This window comes from Uloborus diversus, chromosome 10 (assembly GCF_026930045.1).
Source record: "Uloborus diversus isolate 005 chromosome 10, Udiv.v.3.1, whole genome shotgun sequence".
Classification (NCBI taxonomy): domain Eukaryota; kingdom Metazoa; phylum Arthropoda; class Arachnida; order Araneae; family Uloboridae; genus Uloborus; species Uloborus diversus.
Genome location: NC_072740.1, coordinates 50,482,233 through 50,494,915, shown reverse-complemented (window position 1 = coordinate 50,494,915; position 12,683 = coordinate 50,482,233). Strand labels below are relative to the sequence as shown.

General features: G+C 33.6%; 2 protein-coding genes across 4 annotated transcripts in view; one reads left to right on the top strand and one right to left on the bottom strand.

The window, feature by feature from the left end:
- Positions 1-196, bottom strand: part of LOC129231601 (cytosolic purine 5'-nucleotidase-like) — a 125,405-nt gene extending 125,209 nt beyond the window's left edge. The window contains exon 1 of the mRNA XM_054865964.1: positions 80-196. The gene's annotated coding sequence lies outside the window, so the exon portion shown is untranslated. The remainder of the gene's footprint in view (positions 1-79) is intronic.
- A 136-nt stretch (positions 197-332) lies between these two features.
- LOC129231600 (tRNA-dihydrouridine(20a/20b) synthase [NAD(P)+]-like) overlaps positions 333-12,683 on the top strand; it is a 33,956-nt gene continuing 21,605 nt past the window's right edge. For 2 of the 3 annotated variants that reach the window (XM_054865961.1, XM_054865960.1), the window contains exons 1-3: positions 333-411; positions 943-1,109; positions 6,641-6,762. In XM_054865961.1, the coding sequence (XP_054721936.1) occupies positions 1,003-1,109; positions 6,641-6,762 (229 nt within the window). In that variant the 5' untranslated portion in view covers positions 333-411; positions 943-1,002. Of the gene's footprint in view, positions 412-942; positions 1,110-2,607; positions 2,682-6,640; positions 6,763-12,683 lie in introns of those variants that run through there. The other variant, XM_054865962.1, reaches the window with a different exon arrangement.

Sequence of the window (12,683 nt, the reverse complement as noted above, 5' to 3'; positions counted from 1 at the left end):
TTTAATTTATCATTCAAATGCCAACTTTTTTTTTATAACATAAACAATAACAACGCGAATACGCGTGCTAACACAGTACCTTCTACGCTTCTGCTGTGTTTACCTACTCCTCCCTGTAATAGCCAGAAAAATCGCTTGACCAATGAAATATCGCATGAGCGTGAAAACCAAGCAATCCTCATGCGTAAAGTCTCGCCAAGGATGTGCCAGTATGAAAAAGGAAATATCTCGCCAACGCTTAAACGCTCTGCCACCAGAGTGAAAAGTTAATATCTCGCCAAATGTTGCGAGTTTTAGCACATGTGCCGTGCTTAATGTAAACAGTATGGCGGGCGTATCTTGCAGTCAGCTCTCGATAACTCGAAGTCCCAAGGAACCGGCTTTTTTCAGGAATAGTGCATAATGGATGAAGTATAACATAAATTTTGAATAACATTAACTAGTAGTAGTATTACGCAGAATAATATAAAATAAAGGCTATTAGCCATTATATTTAAATTACTACCTTTAATTCAAAATTTTATGCAGCTTACAGGTCATCATGCTTTGCTAACTTTGTTAAACAAATTTTGAATTTTCAAAATTTTATCTAGTAACCTGGACTTTTGATCTGATCGTACTGAATAATGTTTTGGAGTAATTAAAAAAAATAGTATAGTGTAACCCCGATTTAAATATTGTCAAGTGACTGGAAAAAGTTATCGTTAAATCAACGAGCAATATTCATTCAATGTGGTTAAATCTGGATCAGTGAAATATATCATCAATTTGAGGAAAAAGTTAAATTGCATATCATTAAATTAAAGGAACTATCTAAAAATATTCAGAATAATTTTCATAGATTGTCATAAGAAAAGCATTGACTGTTTTTAGTAGCAGCTATATTTATATCTTTGAGTTTCATTTCGGTAAAATAATTTATTTTTCTTCTGAAATTTACAGGAATGTTTGTTATTTGAAATTCCCTTGATTGTGTATAGTAATTTGTAACTGAGTTCCACGATGGAGAACATCCAAGTTGGAGAATTTCAGAAGTTCCCAAGTATTATTGATTTGTTCAAGAAAAAGAAATTTGTAACTATGTGTGCTCCTATGGTGCGATATTCCAAGTATGTATTCTTTCAGCTTTGCGTTTTCTATTTTTGAATTCCCAATAAACTGCTATTACAGACAGTGACCTAGAAAAAAAATCCTCAAAGGGGTATCAAGCTTTAAAAAAAGAACCAACTTGGATAGAGTTTGAAATGCAAATGAAAGCAATAATTTGGCTTTCATTTTATATGAGACAATCATACAAGCATAAAAATGACGAGATGATAAAAAATTGTTTTAATCTGAAAGGAATAACTTTAGTTTTCATTATTGGAGTTTAATTTTGTGCTTCGGGGGGGGGGGGGGGGGGGTCCAGACCCAGAGACCACCCTCTTTCCTTTGAACTGATAACAGAATTAACAGGCTATGATACGTTTTCAGAATTTCAGGAAATCTATTAATAAAAATGATGCAAAGTGCATACTAAATTGCCTGTGTTGATCTTCAAGAATATGGATTTTCTTGACATGCCTAGTAAATGAATCGAAATTAATTAGCAATATTACATAATTTTCTTACTTGTCTCTGTTTTAAAAAGATCCATTTAAAATTACAAAAAAAAAAAAAAAAATAATTGTTGATTGAAGAAAATTTTCCATTTTTAGCAAGAATTTGAGCATTGCTGAATTTATCTGGCGCTTGTTATGTTTTCATACTGTTAACAGGGAAATAAAATACTTACTGCAAACCATTAAGCTCTTAATAAATCATTATGCATCATTTTTCTACTTAATACAAAATTTATTATTTGTTTTCTATCTTGAGATTGTCATATTTCATAGCAAAATCAAAAGCAGACATGCCAACTCTCCTGTTTTTGGTTTTGGATTCCTGTTTTAGTATTTTGTCTCTAGCATCCTGCCACCAGAGAAACTTCTCCAGATTTTTAAGGAATTAAAAAGTCACCAAGTTTTGTGACTGAATAGTACAGTCGAAACTTCTGATGGTTACAGTTAGTTTTATGAGGTTGAATAAAGACTACATAAATTAACTACTACGTATTTTTATAAATTTTCAGCAGATATATTTTTAGAGGCAGATGAATTAAAATTTGAATGTACGTGCTTTTTCGTATTGTTTTGCAATAAAGTTCTTTGGACGTTAAAGTATCAAAATTTTGCATGAACCGCTTACTTTTACTGATATTTGATCTTGTTTTACTAAGGATAAAATAAAGTTCTCTTAAATTGTATGTAAAATTCCAAATTGAGAAAAATGTTTTGCATTTTTGTTTTATTGAATCAAAACTGTTTGAGACAAACATGGTTCAAATAAGCGACGGTCACTGTAGTTAATTTTGAACTAACTACCTTTCATCTGGTCCTGGGGTGTAGACCTTTCATCCGTTTTTTTAATTTTATTTCTCATGTTTATCTATTTTGAACAGCTGAGAAGTCGGCAGTAGTTTAATCATGTTCCAAATTTTTGTTGCTTTAACCTTGATTTTTACATGTAAAATTTCTATTGATAATAGTTCTTTTATGCATGAACATATAATAAAAGTTTTTTTTACAGATTATGTATGTGGTCCAGGGGTGTCGCTGATGACGCATGAAACCAAGCCCTAAGGACTCATGGTTTTCTAAAAAGTGGGTTCATTTTCAAAATCGTGCGTTGCCATTGGATTTTTTTTTTTTTTTTTTGCATTTTAAGTAATCCGGTAAGAGTGAACCAACCTGAACCTATTTAGAAAGCTAAATGAAAGCATTTTTTAACTTAAAGCTACAGGCCAGTATGGCAGCAACATTTTGACACAATGTTGAAGTGCGAACAATTTTGTTGATCAAGAGTTGCCTCAATTATAGTTTAATTCAAATATTTTTCTTAGAAAAGAAAAGGTTGAAAAAGCTGCCTAATCCTTCTAAAAATAAGAATGAAATAAGTTACTTGAATGAGAGCAATGACTAGAACTGAATATAAAAGTAAATGCTGATGCCACACTTTTATGGAAATTGAATAGCTGGGCCTAGAGCCTGTTGCTGGCCCTCACATTTGTATGTGTATTACTTAAAGCAAAATCAAAATAAACCATCTCTACTTCTCTACAAAAGATGAAAGTCATGCTAGAAAAAAAAAGAAAAAAAAAGCTAAGTTGAACTTAGATGCAGGGTTGGCCGGATTGGATCCAATTGGGTTGGACCCAATGGATTTTTTTGAAAAAACCCATTTAAAAAAACCCATTATTTAGCCCACTTTTGGGTTTTTTTAAATTTTCCGAGAATTTTTTAAATAAATTAAATTATTTAAATACTTTTACAATTTAAACTTCTTTTTTATTTGGTCTTCACCACAGACAATGGATATAAAAATGAATTTTGAACTTTAACAGCATTAAAAAATACTTTAAAGATTTTAAATAAATATATTTAACTTTTTTCTTTAACTGGTCAATAAATAACTCAAATTATCTTGACTGTCCTGTCACGTGTAATTTTCTCAATATTTGTAGATTGTACAGAGGAAACTACTTTAGCTAAAAAGCTTTCATGTGAATTATGTTCTGCAAACCAACACGTCACAAATCTCAAATAAACAAGGTATATTTTTTAGAAATTAACAGGTTTACTAACGGTCAGACAGAAAATAGAATAGGATGTACATAAATATGTACATCCTATTTTGTACATGTATATCTGGATGTAATGTGTATTTTCATTATCTTACGAAAAAGTTGTTACTCTGTACACAGAAATAGAAAAACAAGCATTATAAAATTCAAAGAAATGTTTGGATTAAGCTCGAATTCAAACAAAATGAAATACACTAAAGCATACCTGCCAACATTTACTGGGAAAAAAATCCAGTAGATGATAGAGACACACTGCAATATCACATTTTTCAGTGTTATTTTAGGGAAAAACAAACTTTTTTACTGTCCATCAAAGTACAATTAAATGTAACTTCCTTTCATGACAGACACAATCGAGAGAAATTCTCAAAACTAAGGAACCTCCCGGAAAAACCAGTAGAGTTGGCAGGTATAAATAAAGTAAAATGCAAAAAAAAAAAAAATTAAAAAAATTAATTTGAATTTTGACATCTTGAATTCAAATTATGTTTTTCGCAATCACGAGTGTGTGTATGTAGGCGTGTGTGTTTCTGTGTGGGGTATGTGTGTTTGTGTGTAGGGGTATGTGTATGTGTGTGTAGGCATGTGTGTTTGTGTCTGTGTGCTGGCATAAGTGTGGGTAGTTGTGTATATGAATGTGTGTATGTGTGTGTAGGCATATGTGTTTGTGTCAGTGTGCAGGCATGAATGTGTGGGTAGTTGTGTGTATGTGTGCGTGCGTGTGTGTGTAGCTGCGTATGTATGCGCGTGTGTGTAGGACATGGATGCAACCTGGAGACGGCTTTCGCTATAGGAGCAGCATCGTGAGGAGCCGGTCGACGGTGACAGGGTGCGGAGGGTGGTGGTGGGAAAATAAAAAGATAGGACATCAAAACAGTCAAATGAGAACAATAAGCAATCGTGATTGCTCAAAAAATAAACGAATAGTAGATTTTATCACTCAAGAAATAACTTTGCCTTAACAGTTGGTAATGATGGAAACTAAAAACTGAAACTTCACCATTCTTGGGTTTCTTCGTCTTTTATACTTTTCTTCAGAAAACGCTGAATTTTAACTAGTTTTTCAGCTTTTTTTTATCTCAAGACAATTTTGGCCCTTTGTCTATATGCTTATGCTACAATATGCTACATGTACCCCACATTTTCCCTAAAAAAAGACAAAAACCCACATTTCTTTTAAAAAACCCAGCTTTAGTTGGGGTTTTTTTTGGGGTTTTATTTAAAAAAACCCTGGGTCCATGGGCTTTTTTAAAAAAACCCGGGTTTTTGCCAACCCTGCTTAGATGTTTTAGCTTGATGCAGATTTTATAGATCTGGAACTACTCTGATTATAATCTAAAATATTTCAGAAATTAAAAAAAAGAAGTAGCAGGTGTAGAGTAGCAGGCCTCCACGTGGTGCACCCTGGGTCACGCTAAATCTGCTACAGCCATCGCCATTACCTTGTAGTCATTTCTCCTGTGAGAAGACCATGAAGACTCCCTTGAAGGCTTTTAAAAACTGCCCTTTTAAGGGCAAGGATAAGACCGGTTTTAAAGTTCTTTTTTGGAATACCGGTGGCCTTACTACTGACAAATTTTCTGAACTAAAGATGACTATTTTTCAAGAAAAACCTGATGCATTCGGTATAGCTGAGAATGGCTGGTCTGCTGATCACCTGGATTCCACCCTTTTAAAGAATTATAAATCATATTCTCTTAAACGTTCCAGAGAAGGTGCATCTGGAATTGTCTTTGTCAAGAACTCTCTTATTGCAGAACCTCTGATTAAACATACCATGACAGCTACTGACACTTTGGAAGCAATAGAATTACAAATTTGGAAAAAGAACATTGGATTCCGAATTTCTTTTGCTTATAATCCTTCAAAGAATAAACCCGATCTGTATTACCTTATTCAAGATTAGAATAGAGACTCCATCATCTTGGGAGATTTTAAAGCCCACTCAGCTAGATGGGGATATGCTCAAAATTGCCTTGTTGGCAACTTTTTGGAGGACTTTATTGATTAGAAGGATCTGGGCAGTTATGCAACAAAATTATCTCAATGGCCGATGAATTTACCCACACTAAAAGTCATCTTATTACTTTTTTTTTTAAACTTTGTAACCAATACTTTTCTTGCAGCAATTTTCTCATAAGTTGTTGAGAAATAATCCGGATTACTGATGCCTTCAAGAAAAAAAAATGATAAAAGATGCACTAATAAAAAAAAAGTGTAGAAAAAGTTTGTCAGTCCTTTCACATGTCATTTTAGGGCTTTGGAACTGCTTAAATCTTTTATAATTTTTTAAAAACTTATAAAGGATTTAATAAAATATGTTTCAATAGCACAAAAAATTAAAGGGAGAGCAGAAAAAATTTAATGGAGCCAGTACTCATCAGCAGTGGAAACTCCATCTATGGTTGAAAAGCCAAAAATATTTTACATTAATAATTTAAAAATTATTTTTATTCAGCAATCCATGCCCAATGACCTAAAGAAATATCCTGTGTAATAGAAAGAAACTAGTTAAGATCCTCCCTTGGGGACAGGAGCAGCACTTATTTTATCTTCCAATGTTACAGGGCATAAATATTTCACATTCCTGTAAGTCGCATAGTTAATGAAAAATAAAATTACAAAAGGATGGCTAATGGACCTTAAAGATCTCTCATTGTAATCCCTTTAGGATAACGAAAAATTCCTTTGCACTCTGTTTAAACTTTCAAGAACTTCGAGGAAAAATTATCCGGAGGGAAAAAAGCGTGTCCTTTGGGACGCATTATGTTGGGAAAATCGGATCTTTTTCATGCATCCTATGTCTTTTACTGGTTACCGTCAGGGGTACAAACATCAGTGACACCCCTAGGTTAGCCAAATGTCAAGGTAGATCACAAGTTTCGATTTTTGTTTACTTAGCTGTAAAATCAATTATTACAAATCTAAATTTTACTCATTTTTTAATTATTTAGTTTTGAAGAGAGTTTCTTTTTACAGGTTGCCATTTAGACTGCTTGTCAGAAAATATGCATGTGATGTTGCATTTACACCCATGATCATCAGCCATTCTTTCATTGAATCTGTTAAAGCTCGTGACACAGACTTCACAACTAATTGTGGTATGCTATTTTTATGTATTTTGTTTAGTTAAACAAGCATGAAATAATTTATGATTTTTGCATTTTTTTAAAGCTAGGAAAAGAAAGAAGAAAATGTAATAAGTCAATTTTCATGGCATTGCTCTGGACAGTGATGGTCTAAGGCCCACGTGATGGCTCTACGGCCCACGGGTCAGATGTGGCCTGCGAAGCCAATTCATGTGGTCCGTTGTTTATGTTAAATGTAACAAATCAAAAGACGTATGTTGGTTCCTTCCCAAACAACAGGTTGTTTTTATTTGGTATTGGTTCATTTCACTGTATTTGGACAGTTATGTAGTCTGTAACATGACTTTTTTGACATAACTATTTAGTTTACTGTTTGATTAACATATCATTTTATTTTGAGTTTGTCCTACCAGCACACAAACTCAAACTAAAATGATGTGCTAATTAAATAGTAAATTTAGTAGCTATGACAGAAACAGTGTCATGGTACAGACTCTACATTTGTCCCAAATACTGTGAAATGGTCCTATTATGAATGATTGCTGTAAATTTGAAGCCAAATAATCAGAAATTTGTTTCTACAAAACAGATTGAAACTTCGTATCAATGAAATAAGCTTGTAGTAATGATAACAACAGTTCTTGATTGGTAATTTTCTTTTATTTTTGGCGTTTTCCCCATGTTATCTATAAAAAAGATTGAAATATATTTGAATTTTATATGTGTTCTGGCTCAAAAGATTCATCTTAGAATGAGGTGAGGCCCTTGAGTAAAAAAATGTTTGGCACTGCTACCTGTTGACCATGCCAGTTTAAAAATTATTACATTTGTACATACTACAAATAAGTGTGAGCCATACCACTTTTTGATCTTTCCTATTTATGCATTTGATTGCTCAAAAGGAAAACTAACCAGGAAACATCACGATCAAGGAAATTCAAAAAAATTCCAAATTGGTGACATTCGAAAGAGCATTGGAAAACATGTTTATGGCACTGAAACTACATGCCCTCGTGACCACGTTATCGAAATATGAGGTCTTAAATATTGCCGAAATTTTTAGTAAAGTCGCCAAATTTAGCGAGCTTTGTTCAGAAATGGAAGGTACGCCACGAATTCAACATCTGCATCTGACAAGACATTTCACTTCCATATTTGGTCACCACCAAAACGCGTGAGAAATATCGCATTAATTCTTTACTCGGGGTGACTACCATGGCGTGGGGTGTCGTGGCACAGACTGCGGCATTGAAATTTTTAGTGGCTTGTGTTCCGGTAACGTGCAACTGTATAGGGGAAAACGCCACCGCCCGAAATATTTATTTTATTGTAAAAACAATGGAAATATAATGTATATTGACTTCAAATCATATTTTCTTTTGGCGAATCTCCTAGACCCCAAGGGGAGTTCTTTCAAACATTTGTTTCCAACTACAGAAATGTAAATGTGGGTGTGTCTTTTGTTGCTTTTCGAATAACTAAAAGTAATTTTCTCGAATAATTTAATTTGAACCTCCCCTCTGTAAAATGTTATGGAGAAGGTCAAGATAAAAATGTCTTTTAGCATTTTAGGTAGTAGTAGTAGATGTAAATAGATTTTACTTCACTAGTTTTCATGGTTATTATTATTGGTGAAATATAATTTATTTCTAAACAAGGTTCTCATAAGTATTAATTATTTTTTCTTTTAGGTTCTGTGCAAACGTAATTTGTTTACTTTAGATGATATAAACTATTAAAAAACATTCAAATTCAGAAATTTTATTAAGCAAATTAATATCAAATACAGATCCGACACATACAAAATAAAAACGAAAGACGCTTATGGAAAGGAAAAAAAACATGCTACTGACAAATATGATACTGAACAAAAAAATGATTAAAACATAGAAAATCGTGGCACCAGGAACATTTTATGAACTTAAATTTCGTACAGGAAACGAAACGGTCAACTTCTTGCGGAAAACAAAATTGCAGAGGTGTTTCAAATGGAAGTGGCCGAGTTTGTAGTAGTCCAGACATGTACCACACATATTTTATCATGTCCGAGTATTGTGGTGCACTAAACTGGAAATGAATTAGCGACTGCAGTTTCAGGATGTTGTCACGTTGAAAAATATGTATTCCTCCCTCCATCATTGCTTTGTCAGATATTCTCCCTGCCAACTGCTTCCAGGATCTGAAGACTCCAACATCTAAAGGTTGAACTTTTGCAGTAGCACCTGGTGGAATTTTTTTTAATTCAAAAGTCGCAGCGTCAGGGACCGCTTCACTCACGATGGAGTCGTCACAATACTGGGTTAGAGAATCTACCACAAGGTGAGACTCATCACCAACATAGGGGAAATAAACGTCTTGAAGCCATCTCTTTAGCAGCACTTTCGTGACTTTCCCTAATGAAAAAAATTTAGTTAAAGTCAACTTTTTGCTTTTGTCAATACCAGAAGCTAATCTGCTTCACATACACGGAGGACCGTGAACAAAGCGTATTTGCCTCCGAACAAACACACGAATGATTTACAACACAATCAGAAGGAAAAAACATTCAGGGCACAGATGGGAATCGAGCCCATGACCTCCGGTATGCGAAGCTAGACTCCTTCTTGAGAGCCACCGAGGCCTCAAAGAAACATTTATTAAAGCTTTTGAACAACTAAATTAAGATGTTTCCACTCACCAGAATTCGTAGCTTGGATGCTCAAATTATTAGGCTTGAACATTGTGTGTCTTACACGCGGTCCCAATTCACCTTTGGCTTCTTGAAGAATGATTAGCATTGGTGACAGCAATCGCCCATCGGGCACTAATAACTGGCTGAATAGTATAGCTATGAGTCACACTGTGCTTTGATTGAGCAGCAGCTTCTACTTTCTTCACTCCTCGTGTATCTAGACTTCTGCCACTGTGCATCTCCTTGTGGAATCCACTTTGGTCTGAGTTGTACCAGTTGGATGGACTACTTGTTGTACTTGGACATATTTCAGCGGTGAAATTGGAGATGGCTTGTTGTCGTTCAGCTGCATTCTGTGCAGTGATTCTCCCGACAAAACCATGATTTTTCGTGACACAATGTTGTACCGAGTTTTAAATCTATTCACCCAAGAGCGACATGCTTTGAAATCCGTAACTTGTTGCATAGAACTATGTTCCAATGTCCAAATACGTATATCTTCGTCATGAATGGGATATCGTTTCTCACGAGCTTCAATTAACTTCTGATAAACGTGATGAGAAATATGTTTGTACTTTGAACGCTTCGATATATTAGAAAGAGTGCTTTGTAGTTGTTTCTCCCAATTGTATGAGTGGGAAAGGGATGTCACGAATCTGAAAGACTTTTTTACTGTAGCTAAACTCAATTTTTTAGATTTTCCAGACTTCCAGTACTCTACTGCCCGTTTCTTGTCTTCTGTCGTAATAACACGCAGTTTATTTCTGTCAGAACTTGGATGATAGCTAGATGCTGATGATTTTTGAGATGCTTCTTCTTCGCAGTCTTCAAAATCACCACTTTCATCGCTTAACGCATCATTCTCTCCAAATTCGTCAATAATAAGATTTTCCTGCACCTCAAAACAAATGCTTCCTGATGCAACCGTCGTATTAATTAATCCTAAATTGTGTGTTAAATATACTCGTTAAAATAATTTAAATATTTATAAGAGTATAAATAAGATCATAAATACAGAGTTGCGTCAAAAATCAGAAAATTTCCCAGGAAGTTTCAATAAACTTTTTGACAGTTGCTAAGCTATGCATACATTTCGTGAAATAAATTACACACACTGATTTAAGAAATGAAATTAAGTGCAGATGTAATAGAGGTGGAGTATTATAGTTGCCCCGCAAAATGACAAGGAAATCCATTGGAAAATTTTAATAAACAAAAAATAAATAAAGTTTGGCATCATTGCAAATTTTTCGAGTCAGAAAAGAAAGTTCCTTCCAGATGAAATGTTGGAAACTATCAATCTCTCAATAAATAATGTATCGAGAAGTGTGTTTTGCAGAAACAAAGTATCGTCGAGGCGCTAGCGATAAGCAACTAATAGGTTTGTCAACACATAGTGTCGGGTTATGTGCTGTACTGTACGTTATGTACACACATATTTGTAACTTTATTTGATCGATTGACATCCTGTTTTTTAAACGGTATTTTTTTTTTTTGGTTATTTCCAAAAATTCAAACTACCAATGGTACCAATTAGTTCTGATTTTTGACACTTTACTGTAGTAATAAAGCAAATTAAAATATGCTGCAGTGAGAGGTTCCTCGAGCTTAAACTTTTGGGAAAGCAAAAACTCAATTTACCGAAAGAAAATTCAAATTTTGCCGAGCGATAAAATACAAGTATGCGCAAATAATAATGTATGAAAAGTGACTTTCGGGAGTTAAAAAATTGTAATTATGTCCTCTAATTTGCCGAACTGTCAGACGAACTTTGTCGAATAAGGAAAATTTTTGGGAGGTCACAGTGGCCTCCCATCAGTGCGCTCCTAACTGCAGGTCAACAAGAACGACCTCCTATTACTGCGACCGATCTGTCATAGGGTTCGAGCACAAAATCTCGTTTAAAATTCCACAGATGTAATGATATTTTAGCATCCAATAGAACGTATTAACTGAATACATTTGAATATACCGTTCAAAGTTTAAACTTTTTTGTTATTCTTAAGACTGTCTGTTAAATAACTGAGTTTAAAACTTTTATGCTTCTGCGGGTGAAATATTTCCACTGAAAGAGTGTATTTGATGATGAAACTGTTTTGAAAAAAATATAACCGTAGAGAAACGGTAAACACACTTTAAAGTCCTTTTTTTTTGAAAAGTCGTAAATCTGAAGTCTTCAACAGTATCTAAATACGAAGAAAACAACATTTTTAAAAATTTCAAACCATGTTCTCAAATTAAAAAAAAACGATTTCTGTCAGTTATTTCCAGTGTGTTTTTCGTTATGTGTATCGTTTCCAAGTTATGTGTAAGCCCTCTAACAAGTCAAATAAAAAAAAAAAAACTATTAATTTTTATTTTGCTCGTATTTGAATTCCCCTTTAACGTGAAACATAATTGGTAAAAGTGACTTCAGTATTTTTAAAAATGACTAAATAACATGCAATATGATGTGCATTTACGTTATAGCGACTTTCAGTTGCAGTGACAGACTTTTTCGAACTACAGTGGTTGTTGTAATATAAGATCGACTATAAAATTTTTGATAAGAATCTGTTATGAAGTAATTTCCGACATCGTTAGTTTTGCTGTGCAAATTTTTGACATTTACTATCCATTGTTTTCTTTTTTTTTAATTATTATTTTTTTCGATTTTAAATTAAAAATTAAACATTTTTGCTGGCAGTGGTCAGACAATAAAACTTCATGAATGATAATAACTTTTCAAAAAATTAATAAGAGCTGGGATACTGCAATCCATGATCATTTTCTTTCAATATCAAAAACTATCCATTTTATTTTCAATATATAAGCTTTAATAAGCATGTTTTTTTTTACTTATTCATATTAATTCTCATACATAATTATTAATTGCTTACAACACATTTCATAACAAGAGTACAAACTTAAATTAGTTAAGTAAAACACACTTGAAATGCACTTAAATTCTAAAATGCATTATTATCACGATTACAAAGTTAAATCCTACGTTCAATTTCATTATAAAGTTGTAGCTCCTCTGGATAAAGCTCTCTAGTTTCCATTTCACAGGCTTCATAGTTACTTTTTAATTTTACACACACAAGTAAAGGGTTAATTCGAAACATCGTTTACGCGCTTTGCAGATGACCAGAAATTGGAATGAGAGTCTTGCTAGATGCAGGCGATGAAATCACGTGGTATTTTCCATTTCTTGCCAAGTCTTTAAATTTGGCGAATTTTCGGAAGATTTCGACAGACTTTGACCCCCCATATCTCAAGA